This window comes from Chrysochloris asiatica, unplaced genomic scaffold (genome assembly GCF_000296735.1).
Source record: "Chrysochloris asiatica unplaced genomic scaffold, ChrAsi1.0 scaffold00135, whole genome shotgun sequence".
Taxonomy (NCBI): Eukaryota; Metazoa; Chordata; class Mammalia; order Afrosoricida; family Chrysochloridae; genus Chrysochloris; species Chrysochloris asiatica.
Genome location: NW_006408653.1, coordinates 5,956,406 through 5,982,064, shown reverse-complemented (window position 1 = coordinate 5,982,064; position 25,659 = coordinate 5,956,406). Strand labels below are relative to the sequence as shown.

The 25,659-nt window shown below is 37.9% G+C and overlaps 1 protein-coding gene across 1 annotated transcript in view; it reads right to left on the bottom strand.

The window, feature by feature from the left end:
* Window positions 1-25,659, bottom strand: part of DCUN1D1 (DCN1, defective in cullin neddylation 1, domain containing 1) — a 56,698-nt gene that overhangs the window by 16,140 nt on the left and 14,899 nt on the right. Inside the window, exons 2-4 of the mRNA XM_006869815.1 lie at window positions 22,009-22,225; window positions 20,599-20,767; window positions 17,407-17,537 (exon numbers count right to left, since the gene is read on the bottom strand). Coding sequence (XP_006869877.1) covers window positions 17,407-17,537; window positions 20,599-20,767; window positions 22,009-22,225 — 517 coding nt within the window. The remainder of the gene's footprint in view (window positions 1-17,406; window positions 17,538-20,598; window positions 20,768-22,008; window positions 22,226-25,659) is intronic.

Genomic DNA, 25,659 nt, shown 5'->3' with positions numbered 1-25,659 from the left:
CTTAAAAAAAAAAAAAAAATAGCCATCTCTACAATTAGACCCAACTTCTTCAATTCCCTCACTTCTTATACCACTTGCTAAACAGAGAACCTCACCTCCTACATCAAAGAAACATATTTAAGGCCATAAAACAGAAAATCTACACAATCTTTATTAGACCTAAACTTCTTCGAGGACTGTTGTTGTTATTGTTAAGTGTCGTTGAGTTGGTTCTGCCTCTTAGCAACCCTGTATAGGGTTTTCAAAGACCAGCTGTGCGGTTTGAACTGCTGATCTTGCAGTTAGCAGTTCAGTGCTTATCCAACAGTATACAACACCAGGATTTCTTTACAAGGACAGGGACTACAATATCACCAAACTAGCAAGCTTACTACTATCCCAAAACCACAGGAGAAATTCAGAAACTGCTGAATACTTGCCATGTTCCACAAAGAATCATTCAAACTCATCTTAATCATTTTCCCTAAAATTTGGGGGGAAAGTTACCTCTTCTTGTTTTCTCTAAGAATCAGCCTCTTTTACCTCGATTCTGGATCAATATACTGCCATGCCTCTTCGAAAATTTTGTTTCTTGATTAGCTTTCCTTTCCCTTCTACATCTTCAACTTTGCCCCATCTTTTGACTTTCCCCCTCTTACTCCTTTCCTTCACAGATAATCTCAAAGCAGTATATGAATCCTCTACTTTTATAAATAATACATAATTTGTTACTGAAAGCATGATTTAAGAGAATTACAAATAACAATGGCTAACAGTTCCTTTAAGACACAACTTTTAAAGCTCTATAGCCAATCTTCCTTCCAAGTTCTTTAGTATCATTCTTTTTTAATCCAATTAAACATACAATGATTTGCTTTAAATGCAGTAGAGTTCAGTTGAGACTAACAATCTGCTGTTATTAGTATGCCCAATGATTTTCTTCTAAATGTCAAATGCATTAAATTTACAAGAATTAAGCTTATCACTATTGCCATTTCTTTCCTTTTCAACTATTTTTATAAAATATAAAGAAAACATGAGATATCTATAAAAGCACATTTATCAGCTTATATTATTAAAGAAAGAAAGAATAGAAGAAAACATGCATGATATTTGAAGGTTCAGGCTGTACATCTTATTGCAGTCTACATTAATTGCTCTGTTTGACTGCTCCCATTTGATCCTCGATCAACTATAAATTAGTACACACCATCCACGTTCATACCACTCAAATTAATCTCTGGAGGACTGCCATTGACCTGGTGGCCAAACAAATACTTTTCCTCGTTATTTTACTTGGCTCGCTGCCATATTTGAAATAATTGAGCACACCTTCTAGATGGACGTGCTTCTTCTGTTAATTTCAGCCACAGCACTCTACTGACCTTCCTCTCTGGCCTTCTCATTTTGTCTTAATCATTCTTCGATATCCACTTATGCATTAATTCTTAGTAATTTTCAACACTATCAATAATAACCACCTCTCCAATGTTCCTCAGTATATTTTTCAAACCCTTTATCTTTTTATCACATTACATTCTCAAACCTACCACATGTCTACTGTCAGTTTGTGGTACTATGGTGGCTTGCATGTTGCTCTGATTCTAGAAACTATGCCACTAGTATTTTCAATACCAGGAGGGTCACCCATGGTACACAGTTTCAATTGGGCTTCCAGACAAAGACAGACTAGGAAAAAGGAGAGACAGACTACTTCCAAATATTTAGTCACTAAAAACTTTATGAATAGTAGTGGAACACTGTCAGCACCAGAATATTGAATATTGAAATGTGATGAGTACCAGAACATTGTCAGATAGAGTGCTGGAAAATGAGCCCCTCAAGTTGGAAGGCACCCAAAACACCACTGGGGAAGAATTACCTCCTCAAAGAAGGGTACACCGTGATGACACGAATGGAGTAAAGCCCTCAGGACCTTCATTTGTTGATGTAGCACAACTCAAAATGAGGAGAAAGAGCAGTAAACAATAATCAGAACATGGAATGTATGAAGACTCTATGAAAACTGGAAGCTGTGAAAAATGAAATGGAATGCAAACATCCATATCCTACGCATTACTGAGCTGAAACAGACTGGTATTGGCCATTCTGAATCTGACAATCGCATGATTTCCTACGCTGGGAATGACAAATTGAAGAGGAATGGCGTCACAGTCATCATCATAAAGAACATTTTAGTATCTATCCTGAAATATATTGCTTTGAGTGGACCACTCACATGCCTACAAGAAAGACCAGTTACACCACTGTTATTCAAATTTACTACCACTAAAACTAGTGTATTGCACTGGGCAAATCTGCTTCACAGGAACTTTTTAAAGTATTGAAGAGCAGAGATGTCAGCTTGAGGACTAGGGTGCGCCTGACCCAGGCCATTGTGTTTTCAATAGCCTCATATGGATGCGAAAGCTGGACAGTGAATAAAGAGGATCGTAGAAGAATTGATGCCTTTGAGTTGTGGTGTTGGAGGAGAATACTGAGGGTGCCATGGACTGCCAAAAGAACCAATAGATCTGTTTTGGAAGAAGTGCAGCCAGAGTGCTCCTTGGAGGCCAGGATGGCTAAGCTTCGTCTCTCCTACTTTGGACATGTAGTCCGGAGGAAACAATCGTTGGAGAAGGATGTCATGCTGGGTAGTGTGGAGGGTCAGAGAAAAAGAGGAAGACCTCCAACGAGATGGATCGGCCAGGTGGCATCATTGATGGACTCGGGGGTGGCAGCGGTGGTGAGGTTGGCCCAGGATCGAGCATTGTTTCGTTCTGCTGTGCATGGGGTCGCTATGAGTCGGTTCCGACTCGATGGCACCTGACAACAACAACAACAAAACTAGTGATGATAAAATTAAAGAATTCTAACAACTTCTTCAGTCTGATATCAATCAAACATGGAACAGAGATGTACTGATAATTACTGGCGATTGGAATGTAAAGGTTGGAAGCAAAGAGGAGAATCAGTAGTTAGAAAATATGGCCTTGGTGATAGAAATACTAGAGATTACATGATGGAATTTTGCAAGATCAATGACTTCTTCATTATAAATACCTTTTTTAAACACCATACAAGGTGACTATACATATGGACCTCACAGAATACATAGATATGAAATTGACTACATCTGTGGAAAGAGATGGTGAAAAGGCGTTAGCTCACAGCCAAAACAAAACAAGAGGCAGACTGCGGACTCATATACAAGGTCAAGCTGAAGTTGAAGAAAATTAAAACATGTCCACAGAGCCAAAATATGACCTTGAACATATCCCACTGAATTTAGAGATCATCTCAAGAACAGATCATCTCAGGAACAGATTTGATAAATTAAACACTAACAACTGAAGACCACAAGAGTTGTCGAATGACACTGAGAACATCATACAGAAAAAAAAAAAAAAAAAGGTCATTATGAAGACAAGAAATAAGGAAAAGACTAATATGAAAGTCAGAAGATACTCTGAAAATTTGATCTTCAACATAAAAACGCTAAAGCAAATGGAAGAAATGAGATAAAAGAGCTGAACAAAAAATTTCAAAGCGTAGCTCAAGAAAACAAAGTCAAATATTACAATGAAACGTGCAAAGTCCTGGAGTTAGAAAACCAAAAGGGAAGAACATGCTCAGCATTTCTCAAACTGAGAGAACTGAAGAAAAATTCAAGCTTCAACTTGCCATATTGAGGGATGGGAAAAATGGAGTCCTGGCGTGGCACTGTGGGTTAATGCACCAGACTGTAAAGCCATTTAAACTGCAAGGCTGGTGGCTCAAGCTCACCAGCTGCTCCTCGGAAACCCTATATAGGGTCGCTATGGGTCAGAATCGACTCGACGGCACTTAACAACAACAATGGGCAAAATATTGAATGATGAATAAACGATCCAAATAAAATGGAAGAAATATACAGAGTCACTGTACCAAAAAGAAATGATTGATGTTCAACCATTTCAAGAGTAGCATATGATCAAGAGTCAATGACACTGAATGATGAAGTCCAAGATGCACTGAAGGCTTTGGCAAAGAACAACGCTTCAGTAACTGATGGATCACAAACTGAAACCTTTCAATAAACTAAGGCAGCTTGGAAGCACTCGCTCATCTAAGCCAAGAGATTTGGAAGACCTGGGCAAGTAATTAGAAGAGATCCATATTTGTTGCCATTTCAAAGAGAGGTGACTCAATAGAATACGTAAATCATTGGACAATATTACTTTTACTGCATGCTAAAGATAACTTTTAAAATGGCTACAGCAGTACACTGACAGGGAGTTGTCAGGTTCAGGATAATTTCGACGGGTACGTGGAACAAGGGACATCACTGCTGAAATCAGACAGATCTTGGCTGAAAGCAGAGAATATCAGAAACATGCTTGTCTGTGTTTTACTGACTACACAAAGGCTTTCAATTGTGTGGATTATGACAAGCTATGGACAACAATGCAGATGAGTATTCTGAACACTTGACTGTTCTCATGAGGAACATATACAGAGACCAAGAGGAAGGAAGGTGTACGAATAGAACAAGGCGACACTGAATTGTTTAAAATCAGGAAATGTGTGCACCAGGGTTGTATTCTTTCATCATATTTATTCAATTTGTATGCTGAGCAAATATTACCAAGAGCTGGACTATTTGATGAAAATGTGGCAACAGGATTGGAGCAAGACTCATTAACCCGTGATATGCAGATGATACAATCTTGCTTGCTGAAAGCGAAGAGGTCTTAAAATAATTACTGATGAAGATCAAAGGCCATAGCCTTCAGTATGGGTTGCACCTCAATGTAAAGAAAACAAAAACCCTCACAACTAGACCAATATATGGCATGAAGATAAACAGAGAAAAGATTGAAGTTGTCTAAAACTTCATTTTGCTGTGATCAACCATCAACACTCATGGAAGCAGCAGTGAAGAAATCAAACGATATATTGTATTTTGGCAAATCTGCTGCGCAACATCTCAAAGTGTTGGGAGAACAAAGATGTCAGTTCAAGGACTAAGGTTTGCCTGAACCAAGCCAAGGTACTTTCAATAGCATCATATGCATGTGAAAGTTGGACACTGAATAAAGAAGTCAGTAGAAGAATTGATGCATTTGAGTTGTGGTGTTGAAGACTATTAAAAGTACCAAGGACTGTCAGTAGAATAAAATCTTTTGGGAAGAAGTACAGCCAAAATGCTCCTTAGACATCATGAGGATGGCCAGACTTCATTGATCACACTTTGCGCATATGATTAGGAGAGCTTAGTCTCTGTAGAAGGACACCATGGTTGATAAGGTGAAGTATCAGCACAAAAGAGGAAGACCCTGAACGAGATGCAGTAGCACTGTAGCAGCAGCACTGGGCTCAAGCTTAGAAACAACTGTGAGATTGGCACCAGACCTGGCAGTGTTTTGTTCTGTTGTGCGTATTATCGCTTTGAGTCAGTACCAACTTGATGGTACCCAACAAGAACAGCAATACTGTCAAACACCTCTTGTTGTTAGGTGCTGTCGAGTCAGTTCCAATTCATAGTGACCCCTTGTACAACAGAATGAAACACTACCCGGTCCAGCATCATCTTTACAATTGTTATGTTGGAGACCATTGTTGCTGTCACTTGTTGTTGTTATTGTTAAGTGTTGTAGAGTCCACTCCAACCCATAGCGACCCTGGAGCCGTTGGTGAGCTTGAACTTCTGCCCCTGCAGGTCAAACAGCTTTGCAGTCTGGTGCATTAACCCACAGTACTTACAAAGCAGCAGTTTACAAATGTATAACTCAACTTAAGAAATGTTTTAGTTCTCTACTGCTGCTGTAACATAAATACCACAAGTGGGTGGCTTTAACAACCAGAAATTGATTCTGCATAATTTAGAAGGCTAGAAGTCCAAATTCAGAGTGCCAGTTCCAGGGGAAGGCTTTTTCTGTCAGTTCTGGGGAAAGGGCCTTGTCTCCTTTCAGAATCTATAGGCCCAGCCTTCCTAGGAAAGCTCCATGTGTGTTGGTATTAATCTTTCCCTGAATCTAGTGCAGGGACTCCAGTTCAAAAGGATGCACTCTACCCCGGGCTATTCTTTCTTGGTGGTAGTAGGTCCCTCTGAGCTCTGCTCACTTCTCTCTCCTTTTATATTTCAAGAAGAGATTGATTTCAGATACAAAATAATCCTATGACTGCATCTGGTACCATTAACATCACTGTTGTTGCTAAGTGTTGTTGAGTCATTTCGACTCATAGTGATCCTGTATAGGGTTTCCGAGGAGCAGATGGTGGGTTTAAACCACCAACTTTGTGGTTAGCTGTCCAGTGCTTATCCTATACCAGGACTCCCATTAACAGCAACATAATAGTTACTTCAGCTCAGAGCTGATCACATCAAATCACATCATGGTGCTGACTACATCATCTTAGATCTCATCATGGAAGTGACAAATACATCATAACTTCAAAACTACTAAAAACACTGGCAAAGTCAGAGTGACACAAAATCTCAACAATCAGAAGGGACAAGACTATGTTGAAGATAAAAAGATGAAGTCCTAAGGGACAGACCATCCACATCAATTTTCAAGGATAAAATTCATCTTCTTTGTATTATAACTGAATAGCACTGACAATTAGCAGTAAAAATAACAGAGAATACCATAGACATCTCAAATGGTTCAGCTCATACAAATGTGACTGAAAAATTAAAGCTGAGCATTCCGCTTGATGAATGCAAAAGTATTGTACCCAGATACGCTGCAGATAAGAACAGTTTTCAATGGAAATTTTTAACAAATGGAATAAAGATCCTGAAACATTTCTTGTACAAGTTGTAACAGGAAATAAAACTGGCTTTATCAGTCGTTACGATCCTGAAAACAACGCACAGTCAAAAGATAGCTATAAAGAGGTGAAAATGGTCCACTCAAAGCAATAACAGCCAATAAATAGGTCAAGAGCAAAGGTGATAGCAATAGTTTTGGGAGATGCTTAAAATTAAAGCATTTTGCTTGTCAACTTTCTGGAAGGCCAAAGAATGATAACATTTCTTATTATGAGTGTTTTCCAAAAATTAGTCAAAGCTTTAGCAGAAAAATGCCCAGAATACCTTCACCTGAGTCCTTAACCACAACACTGTTCCTGTTCATTCCTTTCAGAAAACAAGGGAGATTTTGTGAGAATTTTGATAGGAAATCATTAGGCATTAACCTTACTGTTCTGATTTGACTCTTTTGGACTCCTAATCTTAAAAAATCTTTAAAGGGTACTCATTTTCCTTCAGTTATTAATGTAAACAACACTACACTGACATGGCTAAATTCCAGTTCTTTAGGAATGGATTAAATGGCTGGTATCATTTTATAAAAGTATTTTGAATTTGATGGAGCTTATATCAAGAAACAAAATTACTATTTGTATATTTTAATTCAATTTTCCCACAGACTTTCAGTAGACCTTTTGTGTATATAACTATCTAAGGACTAGTCAACTCAGAGTTGCTATGAATTGTAATCAACTCAAAGGCAACATGTTTGGTTGTCTGATTTGTAAGAACTCTTCAACTAGGTATCCATAAACAACTCAAACTGAACTCCCATCCTACTTCCATGGACCTGCTGCTATTGAATGAAAATCATAGGGAAAGACTGCTTCTTTTCTTCATTCTACAAATATCCAGTGGGAGCTGTTATTTTGCCTTCCAAATCTCTTGTAAATCTGTACCTTCTCTCTCTTTTTAATGGTAGGACCTGTGTTAGAGACCTTTTCATTTCTAGCTAAACCATTGTAACAGCACATAAAACCAATCTTGCTTTCTCTACTCCAGCATCCACTCCTTTTACAGGGCCACACCACACTGAGACTAAGGTTTCAGGAATGTAACTTTGGTATCACTTCTGTGGTAAAATGCATCATAATAGATTACTGCCTACAGAGGAAATTTACATGTCTAGTCAAATCAAATTCACTGCAGTTCCTCAAAAATTCTACCTTCTCTCACATGTGAGCAATGGAACATGTTAGTTGCTTTAGTTGGAATGGCTTCTTTTTCCTTTTGACCTTGAAAACTTGTATTCGTTCTTCAAAGCTCAAACATAAGTCTTTGTGAAAACTTCAAAATCCCCCTGACCCCATGTTCTCAGAGTAAATATTAAGCAGTCAATAATTTTTTTTGAATGAAAAATAAAATATTAAATTATAATCAGTAACTAAAAATTAAATTATAAGAGGATAAAATGTAAAGTATCATAGGTATCCATCACTTGTCTGTTAGTTTGTCATACTGTGGTGGCTTGCGTGTTGCTGTGATGCTGGAAGCTATGTCATGAGTATTTTAAATACCAGCAGTGTCATCCACAGTGGACAGGTTTCAACTGCACTTTCCGACAAAGACAGACTAGGAAAAAGGAGAGACAGACTACTTCTGAATATTTAGTCACTGAAAACTTTATGAATAGCAGTAGAACACTGTCAGCACCAGAATACTGAATACTGAAACATGATGAAGAACACTAGAATATTGTCAGAGACAGTGCCAGAAGATAAGCCACTCAGACTGGAAGGCATTCACAATGTGACTGGGGAAGCGCTGTCTCTTCAAAGTAAGTTGAAAGTGATGACACAAATGAAGTAAGGCCCTGTAGGCCTTCATTTGCTGATGGGGCACAACTCAAAATGAAGAGAAACAACTGTAAACACCCATTAATAATCAGAACATGGAATGCATGGAGCATGAATCTAGGAAAATTGCAAATTGTCAAACATGAAATGGAACTATGTATAAACATCTGTATCCTAGGTACTAGTGAACTGAAATGGACTGCTATTTGTTATTCAGAATCTGACAATCATATGGTTTACTATGCTTGGAATGACAAATTGAAGGGGGATGGTGTCACATTCATCATCAAAAAGAACATATTAAGACCTGTCTTGAAGTACAATGCTGTCTGTGATAGGATAATATTCATGTGCCTGCAAGGAAGACCAGTTAATACCACTATTATTCAAATCTGTGCACCAACCACTAAAGTCAGTGATGATGAAATTGAAGATTTCTGCCAACTTGTCCTGGTGTGGCACTGTGGGCTAATGTGTCAGACTGCAAAGTCGTTTGAACTGCAAGGTCAGTGGTTCAAGCTCACCAGCTGCTCCTTGGAAACACTATACAGGGTCGCTATGGGTCAGAATAGACTCTACAGCACTTAACAACAACCAACATTTTCAGTCTGACATTGATTAAACACGTAATCAAGATTTATTGATAACTTCTGGTGATTGGAATGCAAAGGTTGACAACAAAGAGGAAGGATCAGTAGTTGGAAAACATGACCTTGGTAACAGAAATGAGGCTGGAGATCGCACGATAGAATTTTGCAAGAAAAATGACTTCTTCACACTGCAATTATCCAAAAGAGAGCCAAACTATAACCTTGAGTATATTCTACCTGAATTCAGAGATTATCTGAAGAACAGATTCCATGCATTAAACATTAAAGAACAAAGACCAAAAGAGTTGTGGGATGACATCAAAAACATTATACAGGAAGAACACAAAAGGTCATTAAGAAGACATCCAGAATGGATGTCAGAAAAGACTGAAACTTACTCTGCAGCGTGGAGATGCTAAAGCAAGCAAATGGAAGAAGTCAGAAGGTACAAGAGCTGAACAGAAAATGTCAAAGGCCAGCTCAAGAAAACAAAGTCAAATATTACAATGAAAGATGCAAAGTCCTGGAGTTACAAAACCAAAAGGGAAGAACATGCTCAGCATTTCTCAAGATGAGGGAACTGAAGAAAAAAATTCAAGCCTTGACTTGTAGCATTCAAGGATTCTATGGGAAAAATACTGAGTGATGCAGAAAAAGCATCAAAAGAAGATGGAAGGGAATATATACAGACTCACTGAAGCAAAAAGAAATGACTGATGTTCAACCATTTGAAGAGGTAACATCATATGATCAAGAGCCAATGATCCTCAAGGAAGAAGTCCAAGGTAATTGAAGGCATTGGCAAAGAACAAGGCACTGGGAATAAATGGAATACAGATTGAAATCTTTCAATAAACTGATGTAGCACTGAAGGAAGTCACTCACCTATGCCAAGAAATTTTGAAGGCAACTACCTGCTCAACTGACTGGAAGAGATCCATATCTGTGCCCATTCCAAAGAGAGGTGACCAAATGGAATGCAGAAATCATCAGACAATATCACTGATACCCCATGCGAGTAAAGTTTAACTAAATAACAAAAACAGCTGCAACCACACACTGACAGAGAAATTCCAGAGGTTCAAGCTGGATTCAGAAGGGGACTTGGAACGAGTGATACCACTGCTGATGTCAGATGGATCTTGGCTGAGAGCAGAGAATACCAGAAAGATGCTTAATTGCGCTTTATTGTGGCTTTTGATTGTGTGGATCACGACAAGCAATGGACAACATTGTGAACAATGAGTATTCCAGAACACTTAATTGTGCTCATGAGGAATCTGTACAAAGACCAAGAGGTAATTGTTAGAACAAGTCAACACCGAATAGTTTAAAATTAGGAAAGGTGTGAGCCAGGTCTGTATTCTTTCACCATACTTATTCAATCTGTATGCTAAGCAAATAATCCAAAAAACTGGATTACATGAAGAAAAACGTGACATCAGGATTGAAGGAAGATTCATTAACAACCTGTGATATGCAGATGATACAACCTTACTTGCTGAAAATGAAAAGGACTTAAAATACTTACTGATGAAGATCAAAGAGCACAGCCTTCAGCGTTGCATCTCAATGTAAAGAAAATAAAAATCCTCACCACAGGACCAATAAACACCATTCATATAAATGAAGAAAATACTGTAGTTGTCAAAGACTTTATTTTGCTGGGATTAACCATCACCACTCACGGAACCATGAGTCAAGAAATCAAACGACATACTGCATTAAGCAAATCTGCTGCACAAGACCTCTTTAAAATGTTCAAGAGCAAAAATGTCAGTTTAAGAACTAAGGTTACCTGGACCCAAGCTATGGTATTTTCAATTACATCATATGCATGCAAAAGTTGTAATGTGAACAAGGAATACAGTAGAAGAATTGATACATTTGAGTTACGGTGTTGGAGAATACTGAAAGTACCACAGACTGCCAAGAGAACAAACAGATCTGTATTGGAAGAAGTGCAGCCAGAGTGCTCCTTGAAGGCCAGGATGGCCAGACTTGGTGTCTCATACTTCAGACATATTATCAGAAGGGACCAGTCCCTGGAAAAGGATCATGTTTGGTAAAGTAGAGGGTCAGAGAAGAAGAGGAAGACCTCCAACAAGATGGACTGGCAGTTGCGAGGTTGGCATAAGACTGGGCAGTGTTTCGTTCTGTTGTGCACAGGGTTGCTATGAGTTGGTACCGACTAGATGGCATGTAACAACAACAATCATTGGTATAGGAAAAATTGTTCTTTAGACATCTATGTTTCAGCAAGAGAAAAACCTAGCTAGCGAGAAGTGGTTTAACAGTTTAAACTAGGGGGTGGGGAACATTTTTCTGCCAAAATTTTTGACATCACTCATGGGCCATATAAAATTATCTACTTAAAAAATTAGCTTGTTATAGTTGGTAAACAGTTAATTAAGTCACCCCTAATGTGAGGCTCCTTGGAAACCCTTTACAGGGTCACTATGGGTCAGAACCAACTCAATGGCACTTCACAACAACAACGTGAGGCTGGAACTGCAGTTGCCTTGGCAGAGCCAGACCAAATGATTTCTGGACCTTCCCCAACCCTGGTTTAGAGGGTAAGTTTTAGAACCCTAAAGTCCAACTCTACCACTTACTAGCTATGTGACCTGGTGATCCAATTTAAAATGAAGATAACAACAGTACCAACCCTCTGTAAGGATTAAATAAGTTAATCACATAAAGCACTTAGAACAGTGCCTGTTTTTGTTAGGTGTCATTGAATTGGTTCTGACTCATAGTGACACTATGCACAAAAGAACAAAACACTGCCCAGTCCTCTGCCATCCTCACAACTGCTACTCTTGAACCCAATGCTGCTGCCACTGTGCCAATCCATCTCGTTACAGGTCTTCCTCTTTTTTGCAGACCCTCCACTTTACCAAGTACGATGTCCTTCTCCAGAAACTGGATCCTCCTGATAACATGTCCAAAGTATGAGAGATGAAGTCTGGCCATCCTGGCTTCTAAGGAATATTCTGGCTGTACTTCTTCCAACACAGACCTATTCATTTTTCTGGCAGTCCATGGTACCTTCACTATTCACCAACACCACAACTCAAATGCTCTTCCTTACTGTCCAACTTTCACATGCATGTAAGGCTACTGAAAATACCATGGCTTGGGTCAGGTGCACCTTAGTCCTCAAACTGACATCTTTGCTCTTTAACACTTTAAAAAGGTTTTGTGCAGCAGATTTGCTTTATGTAATATGTTCTTTGATTTCTAGACTGCTGAAAATAGCCCCCAAGGAAAATAAATGTTCTCAATCACCAGGGAGAACAGAATGGTGATTACAATTATATTCACATTTTAATTTACTTAGTACAGTATCATATATAAAAATTTCAGAATGTTGAGGTCTAATCTAGTTTCATCACTCTAAGGTATGTGATCTAAGTTGAGTCTTGTGATAGTGAGTTTTCTTAACTATGAAATATAGGAGGATAAGATGATTTTTACTAAAATCAAGGTTTGCTAACACAACCAATTATACTAATTGGAGTCCTGGTGTGGCACTGTTGGTTAATGCACTGGGCTGCCAAGTCTACTTTGAACTGTGAGACCTGCAGTTCAAGTTCATCAGTTACTCCTTAGAAATCTTATACAGGGTCTCTATGGGTCGGAACCCGATTCTACTGCACTTAACAACAATATGTACTAATTAATATTATCAGCTTTACACCAACTGCACAGATTGATAGAAAAGCTAGCTGAACCAGTTTGCAGAAAAATGACCTAAAAACTATTCTAAAAAAGTTTAATACAGTCCTTAAAATGGCACGAATGCTGAAGAACAAATGTAATCTTCCTTTTTCTTTAAAAAAAGATAGTATGAGTTGTTGTTTTTGTTAAGTGCAGTCATGTCGGTTCCAACTCTAGCAAACCTGTATAGGGTTTCTAAGGAACAGCTGGTGAGTTTTGAACCAACGACCTTACAGTTCACACTGGCTTTGTGGTCCAGTGCTTATCCTACAGTGTTACACCAGGACTCCATAGCTTGAGTGGTCTTCTTGTTAAGTGTTGTTAAGTTCATTCCTACTCACAGAGACTCTGTATAGGTTTCTGAGGAGCAGCTGGTGGGTTTGAACTGCCGACCTTGTGGTCCAAAGTTTAGTGCAGATCCTACAGTGTCACACCAGGAGTCCACAACAACACCCTTCTGGAGTATTATGTTCAGCTTTACATGCTCTATTTTCAGAGAAACAGAAATTAGCAGTGGGTCTAAAGAGGGCAGTAACAGGGATAACAAAGGTCTCCTCAAATAGACTGCTTAAAAGACCTGGAATGCTGGCCTAGTAAAAGAGGACAAGGGGTGAGTGATAGCCATCTTGAAATGGGTAAGTGACTTCCTCTGTGTTGCACAGAGGACAAATCTAAGAACAATGGTGGTGGTGGTGGTGGTGGTGGTGGTGTTAGGTGACCTGGAATCAATTCTGACTCATGACAACCTTATATAGGGTTTCCAAAGAGCAGCTGATGGGTTTGAACCACTGACCTGGCGGTTAGCAATCCAGTGCTTATCCAACAGTGATATACCAGGACTCTAAGAACAGCGTTTGTTATTGTTAAGTTCTATCAAGTCAGTTCTGACTCATAGAGACCTTTTACTGGGTTTCCAAGGAGCAGCTAGCTAGTGGGTCTGAACCACTAACCAACCTTGTGGTTAGCAGTCCAGTGCTGATCCTACTGTACCACACGACGACTCCAAAGAACAATGGTAGAAGCAGTAAAAACAAAGAAGTCAGCCTACTAAAGAAGAACTCTGTAACCACAAGAGTATTCTGTGACAGGATTGGGTCACTTTCTAAAGCACTGAGTGTCCAATCTCTGATGTTCAAAATTAGACATTAAATGAGCATCAGGCAGGTATACTACTTTGGGTACAAATTTTAGTTAGATTTAAGAGGACTAATGAAATCCTCTTGAAATTTTAAGATTCAAAAGTCCATCAGAAATGGCAGGTAATGTTACAGCAAACAGTGAGAGAGGAAACACCCTATTCTGATATCACAAGAAATAAGATTATGAAAAGTGAAAGATGCATGGAAAATGCCAGTTCGCACTACAACTGTTGTTGTTACGTGCTGTGGAGTTGGTTTCGATTCATAGCGACCCTGTACAGGGTTTCCAAGGCTGTAAATCTTTATGGGAGCAGAAAGCCTCATCTTTCTCCCATGGAACAGCTGGTAGTTTCGAACTGCTGACCGTGAGATTAGCAGCCCAATTTGTAACCACTACGCTACCAGAGCTCCTTCGCACTACAACTGTTGTTGTTGTTGTTATGTGCCATCGAGTCGGTTCCGACCCATAGCGACCCTGTATAGGGTTTCCGAGGGTGTAAATCTTTATGGGAGTAGAAAGCCTCATCTTTCTCCCGCGGAGCAGCTGGTAGTTTCGAACTGCTGACCTTAAGGTTCGCAGCCCGATTTGTAACCACTACACTAGAAGAGCTAAAAACCACAGTGCTGATACGGTCACTCTTTGCCAATTAGTTGGGTGCCTCTATTCTCTCCTATGATCTAGTTCCTCCTGCCAAATCTTGTAATTTCAGAGCCCTGTGAACCCCTTTCTAAAACTGTTTTCTTTTTAAGTAAGCTTTTCAATTATGCAAGCCATTACCTGACACCCTATTACTAGTACAAAACCAAAATAGAAACTATGATTTGTCTTACCACATTTATCATGAATTCAATACATATTAGATAACAGAATAAGCATAATTTTAAGATCTAATGCTTTCAACATAGTATTTTTGCTTTCCTGTATTTAACTGACTGTCGTATCAATAGATCCAAAAGCAACAAAGCTTAATTTTACTTCATTTTTACTACTTATACAAAGATAAAAACAAAGCACTGGATTGCAAACTTTACAGTCCAGCATATTAACCCACAGTGCCACACCAGGACTCCAGTAAGGGGTATGGATATACCTAAGATTAGTTTTCTGTGTTGTTGGGGGTTTTTGTCAATTTGTTAAATGCCACTGAGTCGATTCCCTGTACAGCATTTCCAAGTTTGTAAATCTTTGCAGGAACAGAAAGCCTCATCTTTCTCTCATGAAGCTGCTGGTGGGCTTGAATAGCCAACCTTGTGATTCACAGCCCAGTGCGTACCCTACAGAACCACCAGGTTCTGTAGCCCACTAAATTAGCATTTGCTATTCCCAACATTTTTAATGTAACAAAATTACTGTGCTATAATTGTGTGGCACTGTAGGATAAGCACTGCACTAAAGATTGGTTTGAACTGCAAGGTCAAACTCACCAGTCACAACTCAGAAGCCCTATACAGGGTCAATATGGGCCTGAACTGATTTAATGGCACTTAACAACAACAACATTTCTAACAACAATAAAAAATAATTCTTTTAATGTACAGATATAAGTTCAAAGGCTTTAAGCAGTTTTTATTTGTGAGAAGGAGAAAGGAAACTAAAGCAAAAGCCCAGTAACAGGTGGCCTCAGATAGCAGAGAAAGAAAGAAAAACCAAGGCATCCCAGCTTATTTGTAGTTTGAGAATTTTTCCTGCAGGAATAAAATCCTATCTACATTGCAGAATCAGCTGGAAAAGCGGCTTCATTATTTAGTATTTTGATTTCCAGACAGTTTATAAATCTTTCACCAATTCAGCCCGGCTTATTCACGGTTCAGGTCAGTTATCCATTACAAGTGTTTTACATCCATCCCTTCCTCTCTAGCTTTCAATCACTGTCTAATCTCTACATAATCCTTCTTGACGTTTTTTGTCTCTAAAATATAAAGGATTAATGCACAAGTTCCCCAACTAGCCTCTCTAACTACACCACCTTAAACATAATAACAAAGAAAAACACTTAACTGCCATCACTGAGCAAGTTATTTTAACTTTCCTGTGCCTCAGTTTCCACATCTGCAAAGCAAGCATAAAAAAAGGCTAATACTCTATCACTGTGTATATAGCATATAGCAGGTAGAGAATTACCAAGAATGAATCACTTATAAGGTAGTTACACATTAAATGTAGCAGCGTATATAAAGTACTTAGCACCTGACCAGGCACACAGAAAGCTCACATTACCAGGAAGTTACTCATAACATCAAAATCTTCAGTTGGTCCAGTCCCCATTTCCCACAAATTTCAACTTAAACCTTGCTATCCTTTTTTCAAAAAGAAACTTGTGGCTATCTGACTTATTTTTTCTCACCAATTCAATATCCAAACAAGCATTCCCACGAAAATCAACCCAATGTCTTCTCTTTTCCACAAGAAGTCAACCTTATTTCTGAGGATCTAGAACTTCATTAATAACTATCCTCTCACTGGAACAGCTTTTATCTTCCTTTGCCCAGCCAAATATCAAATCCTTCAGTTCATATCCCACATCTGGCCCTACAAGCACTTCTTGGCAACATCTGCCTTTAATCATTTACCCTTTTCTCTAAAATCCATGCACACATTGTTTTATGTTACTGGAGTCCTGGTGTGGCGCTGTGGGTTAATGCGCCAGACTACAAAGCCATTTGAACTGCAAGATCGACGGTTCAAGTTCACCAAGCTGCTCCTTGGAAACCCTTATACAGGGTCGCTATGGGTAGGAACCAGCTTGATGGCACTTAACAACAACAACATAACCTTTCTAGGTAAACTATATATTCTTAAGGATGATGACACCATATTTTTTTACTTCCATATTCCCTGTGCTGTTGCTAAGTGCTGTTGAGTAAATTCTGACTCAAAAGGATACTACATAGGCTTTCCAAGGAGTGGCTGGTGGGTTTGAACTGCCAACTTTGTGGTTAGCAGTCCAGTGCTTATCCTGCAGTGTCATACCAGGCTCCAGTGACCATTTCTGAATAATATGATGATGAATGGTAACCATTTTATTCTTCAGTTTCCAGCTCAATTATAACAACAGCAAAAACTATCTGTTACGTTATGAATCAGAAATCTTGAAAATGATATTTCCAACAAATCAGTAATAAAATAATTTACAATCCTAAACCATCTTCTGGATCACACATGCATACATTCATAAAGGCCAATGGCAAAGATTAACATTTACATAATAACTACTGTCTAATATGTAAACTGTTTTCTGATTAAATGTTCACTGCTTCTCATTGCTTTTCAGTCATTAGTATTTTCATGACTTTAATCAAAACAAATAACTTTCTATTCAAAAGAAAAGTGATACCATAAATGTACCTGAAACACCAAAAAATAATTTAAAAGTGCTTACCTAATCCTTTTTGTCCTGGATTCTTTGCAAAATTAAAAGTAAACTGGTAAAAATCCTTAAATCGTCCAGGTTCTTTCAATTCTTGTTCCATCTTGGGTATCTGAGCCTTTAGTTTTTCTATGCTGTCACATCTACATTATAAAATTAAGTTTATAAAAGATGAACTTCTTCACTATAAATAAAGAACTTATTTATTCCTAGACAGGCTTAGCTTTCATTTCACAGAATTTATTTTTAAAAAATCAAATAGTTAGAGAACTTCATCGTTTCACATTACATAAATATAAACAGGCATAGAGTTAAATGGGAAAGAAAAGGTCTGGAGAGATTAAACGTTTGAAATGATTACTATATTACATGAAATAGATTATTACTTTTAATTACACAATTAATTGTCCTATGACTTTCTGATTGTAGAAGTCAGCTACAAACTATAGATAAAAATATGCTGTAATTAACAAAACAATCATCAGTTTAAATTGCATTACCAGTTGCCATCCAGTCAACTTCAATCCATGGCAACTCCATGTATGTCAGAGTAGAACTATGATCCATAGATTTTCAATGGCTGATTTTTCAGAAGTAGATCACCAGGCTTTTCTTCCAAAGCACCGCCGGGTGGATTCAAACCTCCAGTCTTTCAGTTAGTAATGGAGCACAACAGTTTACGCCATCCAGAGGCTCTAGACAATCCTTGTTGTAGTTGACGTGTGCTACCAAGTCTATTCCAACTAATAGCAAGGTTTTAGAGAGCCTATAGAACAGAGTGGAGTCCTGGTGTGGCGCTGTGGGCTAATGCGGCAGACTGCAAAGTTGTTTGAACTGCAAGGTCGGTGGTTCAAGCTCACCAGCTGCTCCATGGAAACCCTATACAGGGTAGTTATGGGTCGGAATCAACTCGACAGCACTTAACAACAACAATAGTGAGCTGGCCCCCAGAGGGATTCCTATGCTGTGATCTTTAGGAGGGCAAATTACCAGGTTTTCCCCCTGATATGCAGTTGGTGACCTTTCAGTCAGCCATCAAGGGTTTAACCATTGTACCAGCAGGACTCCTAGACAATCCTTACATTGTAACAAAATCACATTCAGCTTTCAAACTATAGGAAAGCCTAGTCTCTTGCTAAGGCATGGAAGCAGTCCCTTGAAAACTTTGTTGTCAAGTCAGTTTCAACTCATAGCCACTCCATATAGGGTTTCCCAGGAGCCTCTGGTGAATTTGAACCACTGACCTTGAAGTCAGCATTCCAATATTTATCTTATAGCATCACACCCTTATTATATACAAAGTACAACAATACACGATGCTCAGCTCAGGCCCCTACCACCTTCAACTCAGTATTAACACACATTTTCTGAATTTCTGAAGTATTCAATTTCTAAGGAGTTGAATGGTCCAAGTACCCAGTCTTACTTTTCTAATAACAGCCTTAAGAAAATGAGGTAAAAAACATACTATTTCTTACAGATCCTACAAACCAGTTGTTTCACTTGTTATCCTGTTTTCATTTCCTTCTATATTCTTAATAACATATTTCAGAACTTCAGTTTGTAAATTAAAATTCTAATTTCAGAGTTCATTACATTTTACATGAGTTTCAAATGAGAAAAAAAAAAGGTGAAACACAGTTTACTTTGGATTCTAATGAAACCTGTCCTAAAAGAAATCCCCAGTATGCTTAGGATAGGGCTAACTTTGACTATAGAGCATAGTATACAATCAGTTATTAATTTATTCTATCTCAGCTTTACACCCACTCTTCTTTGCCTCACAAGACTCCACTTCTCTTGCAAGCCAAGCCTGAAAGGGGCAAAAGGAACTTTTCTTATCCTAGTTTTGGATGGTCCCTGCAGCAGTCACCATAGTGGCAGACACTCACAGTTCCACCATCACTAGGCAGTTTCCTCTCCCCAAGAGTGGCAAGCATCACAGGCCTCTGTTCTTCCTGCAGTAGCCATGTCCTCTCCTTGGGGTCTGAAACTCAACTTTGTGGGACTTCTAATGTTTCTAAGTTCCTTCCTTCTTTACTTCCCTCAGCCCCATGAGCTGCTTTCTACAGTTGCTTCTTCTGTTATACATTACAGTTTTCTTTTATAGCCTTTAGCAGTTCGCCAAGGAGCCCTGGTGGTACAACAGTAAGTACAAGACTGACAGCCAACAGGTTGGCAGATCAAACCTACCCAATGGCTCTGCAAGAGAGAAACCTGGCTATTTGTTATTTAAAAGCCCAGAAAACTCTATAGGGCAGTTCTATTCTGTCACATGGGGTCACTATCAGTAAAAATTGACTCCAAGGCATCCAGTAAGAAAAAGTTATTTTTCATTTTTATTTTACTTAGTAAACCATTTTTTATATTAAAATTTCCTCTGAAATTTACTGATGCAGTTTTTTGTTTTTTGACTGAAACCTGATTGATTATAATGTCCTTCAGGCCCAAAACTAAAAATGCCTGGGTTCAAATTTTAGCTCTAATACCCCCCAATTTTATAATTTCTCCAAGCCTCTGCCTCAACTCTAAAATGGGTATGTAAATATTACTTCCCTCACAGAGTGTTCTGAAGAAGCAAGTGAAGTACTTAGTACAGTTTATGAAATAAGAGAAAATGCTCAATAAATATTAGCTATTATGTTCAACAGTGACCCACTGAAAACAGAAAGGGCAAAATAATTTTCCAGTCTCATTAAATACAAACCAATATTAAAACTTTGGTCTATATTTAACTCAATCATGACTTTTTCAGTCTACTTAAATATACCAGAGATATTTAAGCCAATCACTTGTTACAGCATAGGGGGAAAAATTAGTAACTGGTAAAATTCTAGGATTTTTAAGTTCAGAATTTACAGCCTCCCAACAGGAAATAATTTACACACTTGTTCATTTCATTTCTCCATGTTAAATAATAAAGGATAGCTTTTTTATTAGTACTAATGAACTTCCCTCAGAAACAAATGGTAAAAGTATAATATGAATGGAATAGGCTGCAATATACAAATACCAGGCAAAGCCATGTTAACATGGGAACTTAGCATGTCAACTGTTTCTATGTATACCATTGTCAGTAGGACAGTTTTTAAAATTTATATTGTGAGATTTAAAAATGTACATTCTGAAATTCAAGACATAATTCATTTCTACAGCAATTCTCACAATAATGTATCTAATTTTCTCTGGTGATTATGGACTCACCCTAACTCTGTCATGCCATCCATGAACTCCTGTTTGGAGAACTCGCACTGTGTTGCTGCTCTAAACTTCCACGCAATGATCAACACACTGATGCTGGCTGGATCGAGTGCCAGGTCATCACAGAATTGCTGTATACCATCTATTCCAATTTTATTTTCATCTTGAGGATCTTTAGAAATAACAATGCAGTCTTAAATTAGTACCATAATTTATTCTGCTACATTCCTAAAACTTAATACTTGATTTTCTATTAAAAAACAATCATACAATGATAAAGACAATAAAGTAATATAACTTTGACAGTTTCCCCATATAATATTTAAAGCCACTTTATCCCTTAAATTAGCATTTTTACAATGATTGGGAGGGTGGATATGAAGATGAACACTTAATACTAATAAGTCTCATTTATTCATATGGGAAATGTCCTACACACTGTATATACTCACAGATATCAAACATTTCTATATAGGGATAAGGGATCCTAATGGAAAATATTTATACTTTGTTTAGGTGGGCATTCTAAAAAAGCAGTAGTACATACAAAAATAATTTTTCTCTTAAAAGAAAGTACATTTTATCAGAGTTCATTTCTTGAGAGACCATCAGAAAGACCGCAATCCAGTACCAATCTCAACAATATAAACATTGGTTGATTAATTAAATGAAAAGGAAAAGCTACTAATATTTACTGATAAGACAGGCAAACATAAAAAGTAACAAATGCAAGGAGAAACAGGCATGCACACACATATACTGCTGCTGTGATGTGCTCACACCTTTCTAAAAGTCATCTGGCAGTATTTCTAAGCAATAAAAATGTGCACAGCCTTTGACTTTTGAGCACGAGTTATATATACACTACAAGTTCATCTTTGGAAAACAATAGAAAGAAATACTGTATACACATTTTTGAATAAACATAAGAGGAAAACATGAAAGGATCCAACCTATAATAAATAATGAAGAATAAATGAGGGAAAGATAGAGAAGTTACTAAACTTTTCTTTATTCATTATGGCTTTTTTAACTTTTTTAAAGTATGTATTACTTCAAAAATCTTTTTTTAAGCTATTAAAATTGCTGTTTAGCTTTTCTTAAAATCTGACAAGAGGTGGAGTCTTGTGAGTTTTCTAAAAATGAGAAAAAACTCATCCCCCCACCTCCCATTCTCAAATTGGATTCTAAGAGAAAAACAAGAGGGAAGAAAATAAAGGCTCTAAGAAGAAATTATAGTGAAAAAGGGGAAATAATTTCTCCTCGTAGACCTTTTGAAATATTTCCAAGATCTACAGAGTACTGTTGGACATACCAAAACAATTTGTGTTCTGTGTATTATTTGATTTTATACAAGCATATAATGTTGGAAAGCTAGGTTCAAAATATTTAAAGTCCTAAGCAAACACTCACCTTTGTATCTATTGTATAGTTGTTCTAACTTCTTCCTATCCAATGATCCTTTTACACTCTCTCGTATATAAAGTTCAGGATTTTGGAAAAAATTGTCTGTTGCAACATCTAACTTCCAGTCATTTTGAGACAGACAACTTACTGCTGTTTTTTCGCTAGATTGTGTGAAGATCATAAACTGACGAACTTTATCCTTCTGCGATGATTTCAACTTGTTCTATTAAAACCAGAAAATAAACTGAGACTATATGTAAAATCATAAGACTAAGTAAATTTTATGTGGTTAACTAATCATTCTTAGTGATACTTTTTCTTCATAAAACATTAGCATCTTTTAGTTTATTTATTTACTTATTAATGAGAACGTGGCACAACTGTAGGATAAAGCCACCAGCCGCTCCTTGACAACATTATACAGGTTTCACTATGAGTCAGAATACACTAGATGACACTAACAACAACATTAATAAGACAGACAATTTTGTTATTTTATTTGAAACACAAAATTTGGTATCGTTTTGAAAAAGAAACCAGGACAGAGGCAAAAAAAAATAGCCCAGTCACCCTGCATTTTCCTAAAAGTAAATGTAGAATATGTACAGAGGCTCTGGAATAACCATGACCAAGCACAAAGCTCCAAGAGGGATACTAAAGGAGTGCTGGGGGAGGTGACACGATCTCACTAGTCAGGATGTTCAAATGACTGGGAACCAAGAGATTAACAGTTGTTTGTTGCAATCCTAATACCCTTTATAAAGGACATATTTCACAATTGCCCCCAACATCACTCCTTTGTTTTCTTGGTATTTTTACCAAATGGGAGAAAGTAATACAGTCCTGGTATGGCACTGTATGAGAAGCACTAGCCTACTAACAAGGTCGACAGTTCAAACCCACCAAACTGTATACAGGGTCACTACAAGTTAGAATCGAAAGATAGCACTGAACAACAACAATAAATTATCAGTATATCCCCCACCTGGTGGTATCCTGGAACCATGGAAATTATCAACAGAATTTACTTGATGTTCTCACTCAAATCTGAGGAAGCAATGGATATGAAAATGTATCCTTCCTACCCAGGTCATTTTAAGCGGGATATTCCCCACTTAGGAAATCTTTTTTTTTTTTCCCTTAGCCAGAGTTTAGCAGAGGTCCATGCTCTCTCCCAACAGCCCCTTTACTCTAATAACAGTTTCTTCTCACTTGTACCATACTGACACGGATTTATTTCTTATCTGGCCTTAGCCCAAAGACAAATGAGGCAGCGCCAAGAGGCCCTCCACGCTCTCCCAGTATCAAGGATTACCTTCTCCCCACCCTTCTTTTTCCACTCCTTGCCCTATACAGGCCTGCCCAACAATCTTGGCTCAGCAACAACACCTGGCTCAGCAAAATATTTGGGTTCTTCCTGAGTTTTAGGTTAAGGAAGAAAAAATGTACCAGAGTAGGACACACATTAGTGATCTTAGCAACACATCTGAGAACCCCAAAATCTTTGATCTAGGCCCAAACCGACAAATCACAAACCTCAATCCTTTGATTAATTTGATGAAAAACAGATCCAGAAAGTTAAGGAATTTGCCCCTCAAATCACTCAGGTTGTTACTATTATAAACGGGGCAAGAACAGAAATGTCTCATGAATCCCAGTCTTAATAATCTTTCTATAAACCACACTGCTCACTGTGGCTCTTTATAAAGTTTTTTAACTGGAAGGGAAAACAAAACAAAAAAACCCTACCAAAGGTACAAACATTTCCACTGATCTCAGAGTAAAAATAAGACTATCCAAAATAAAGTATGAAAATGAACCCTATTTTCTTGCAATATGAAAAAAATGTTTATGCCCTGGAGTCTGATCTGTCAATCACACTCCTCTCTGTAAACGCCACTACTTAGGATCACAGATTCAAATTGTAACCTCTGTTCCCCATTAAAATTGAGAAACTCTAAATTCACTAACCTCAAGCAATTCCATGGATAACTCTATCACCTCTGGACACTAAATAAGTCATTCCCAGTGTTCCACACACCTCTCAAATCTCCAAAGTTCATCTCCCTTTGAAAAAAGTCTCCTCAAGATTTACTACTTAATTAAAACAAGCTTATATTGAAATTGAACGCCAAGGAAGATAACTATTCTAATTTTTTCTACAACTGAAAATAAAGAAAAACCATTTTTATTTTAACCTTTGTTATGGATTATTGGTTTTTGTTTTAAGTCTGTTTTTCTCTCACAACAAATACAGTAAACTTATATACTCACATAGCTAACTAAATGAAGGACTAGGAAAGTCCCTCATGGTCATTGTGATCATTAATGACCACTGTACAATGTTGTAGATTAATGCGGAAGTAAACCCACCCAAGGACACATTCTGAAAATCATCTTTAATTTATCATGATGTAACTTCTTTGCATGATTTGCCACCCAATCTCCTAAAAATTGAATGCAGCAAAATCATCTGGTTTGTTTGGGGTTTTAGCACGCAGTATTAAATCCAAAGCTCAGTTCCCTGAAACTTCAATTACCTTTGTCAAAGAGGAGGAAAAATACAACTTAAAGCCATTTCTGCAGGCCAAAAAGACCTGTTTGCTTTATTAGTGATTTTCTATCATTGGGAAAGAAACTAGAAATTTAGGGAAACCAATAAAAAATTATCTTCCCCACACAAATTAGTAACAAAATTATGTAGGTGAATTATTGAATGTATGTCATATCTTTAGGAAAAAAATGCATGTAAGTCTAATCTATTTAAACTAATTTAAGTATTAATTTCTGTTAAGTGGAGTAATACCAATTTATTTAAGAAAAAGAGCTGCATCTACTCATTTCCAAAACCATACAGACTAATAATGAGTGGTATGTGACAAAAACTGATTAATATGGGTTCCCCGTGTTGGCTCCATAAGCTAAGCAATGGACTGATAACCACAAGGTTGGAAGTTCAAACTCACCAGCCGCTCCATGGGATAAAGATGAGGCTGTCTGCTCCTGTAAAGATTTAAGGTCTCGGACATGCTACACAGGGTAGTTCTGGTTTGGGGCAATAGGTAATCCCACCATCCCCGCAGAGTATAAACACTTACCCCTTTCTTTTACTTATAATGTGGGTTCCCAATGCCTAGAATAAATGTGAACACCGGTTCTCTTAAACCTGTTGTTTGTCAACTGCACCACTAGTCTGTCAATTTGCCATATATGGTGTGTTGCTGTGATGCTGGAAGTTATGCCACTGGCATTTTAAATACCAGCAGGGTTTATCCATGGTGAAGAGGTTTCAGCTGAATTTCCAGACTAAGACAGATTAGGAAGCGGCGAGGCAGACTACTTCTGAATACTAGCCACTGAAAGCTTTATGAATAGTAGTGGAAGACTGACAGAAAGCACCAGAGTACTGTCAGATACAGTACTGGAAGATGAGCACTCTTAAGTACAACTTGGGAAGAACTGCCTCCTCAAAGTAGAGTTGACCATGATAATGTGAATGGAGTAAAGCTTTTGGGACCTCCCTTTGCTGATGGGGCACAACTCAAAATGAGGAGAAACAGCTGCAAACATCCATTAATAATTGGGGCGTGGAATGTATGAAGTATGAATCTAGAAAAACTGGAAGCTGTCCAAAATGCAATGGAATTCATAAAGATC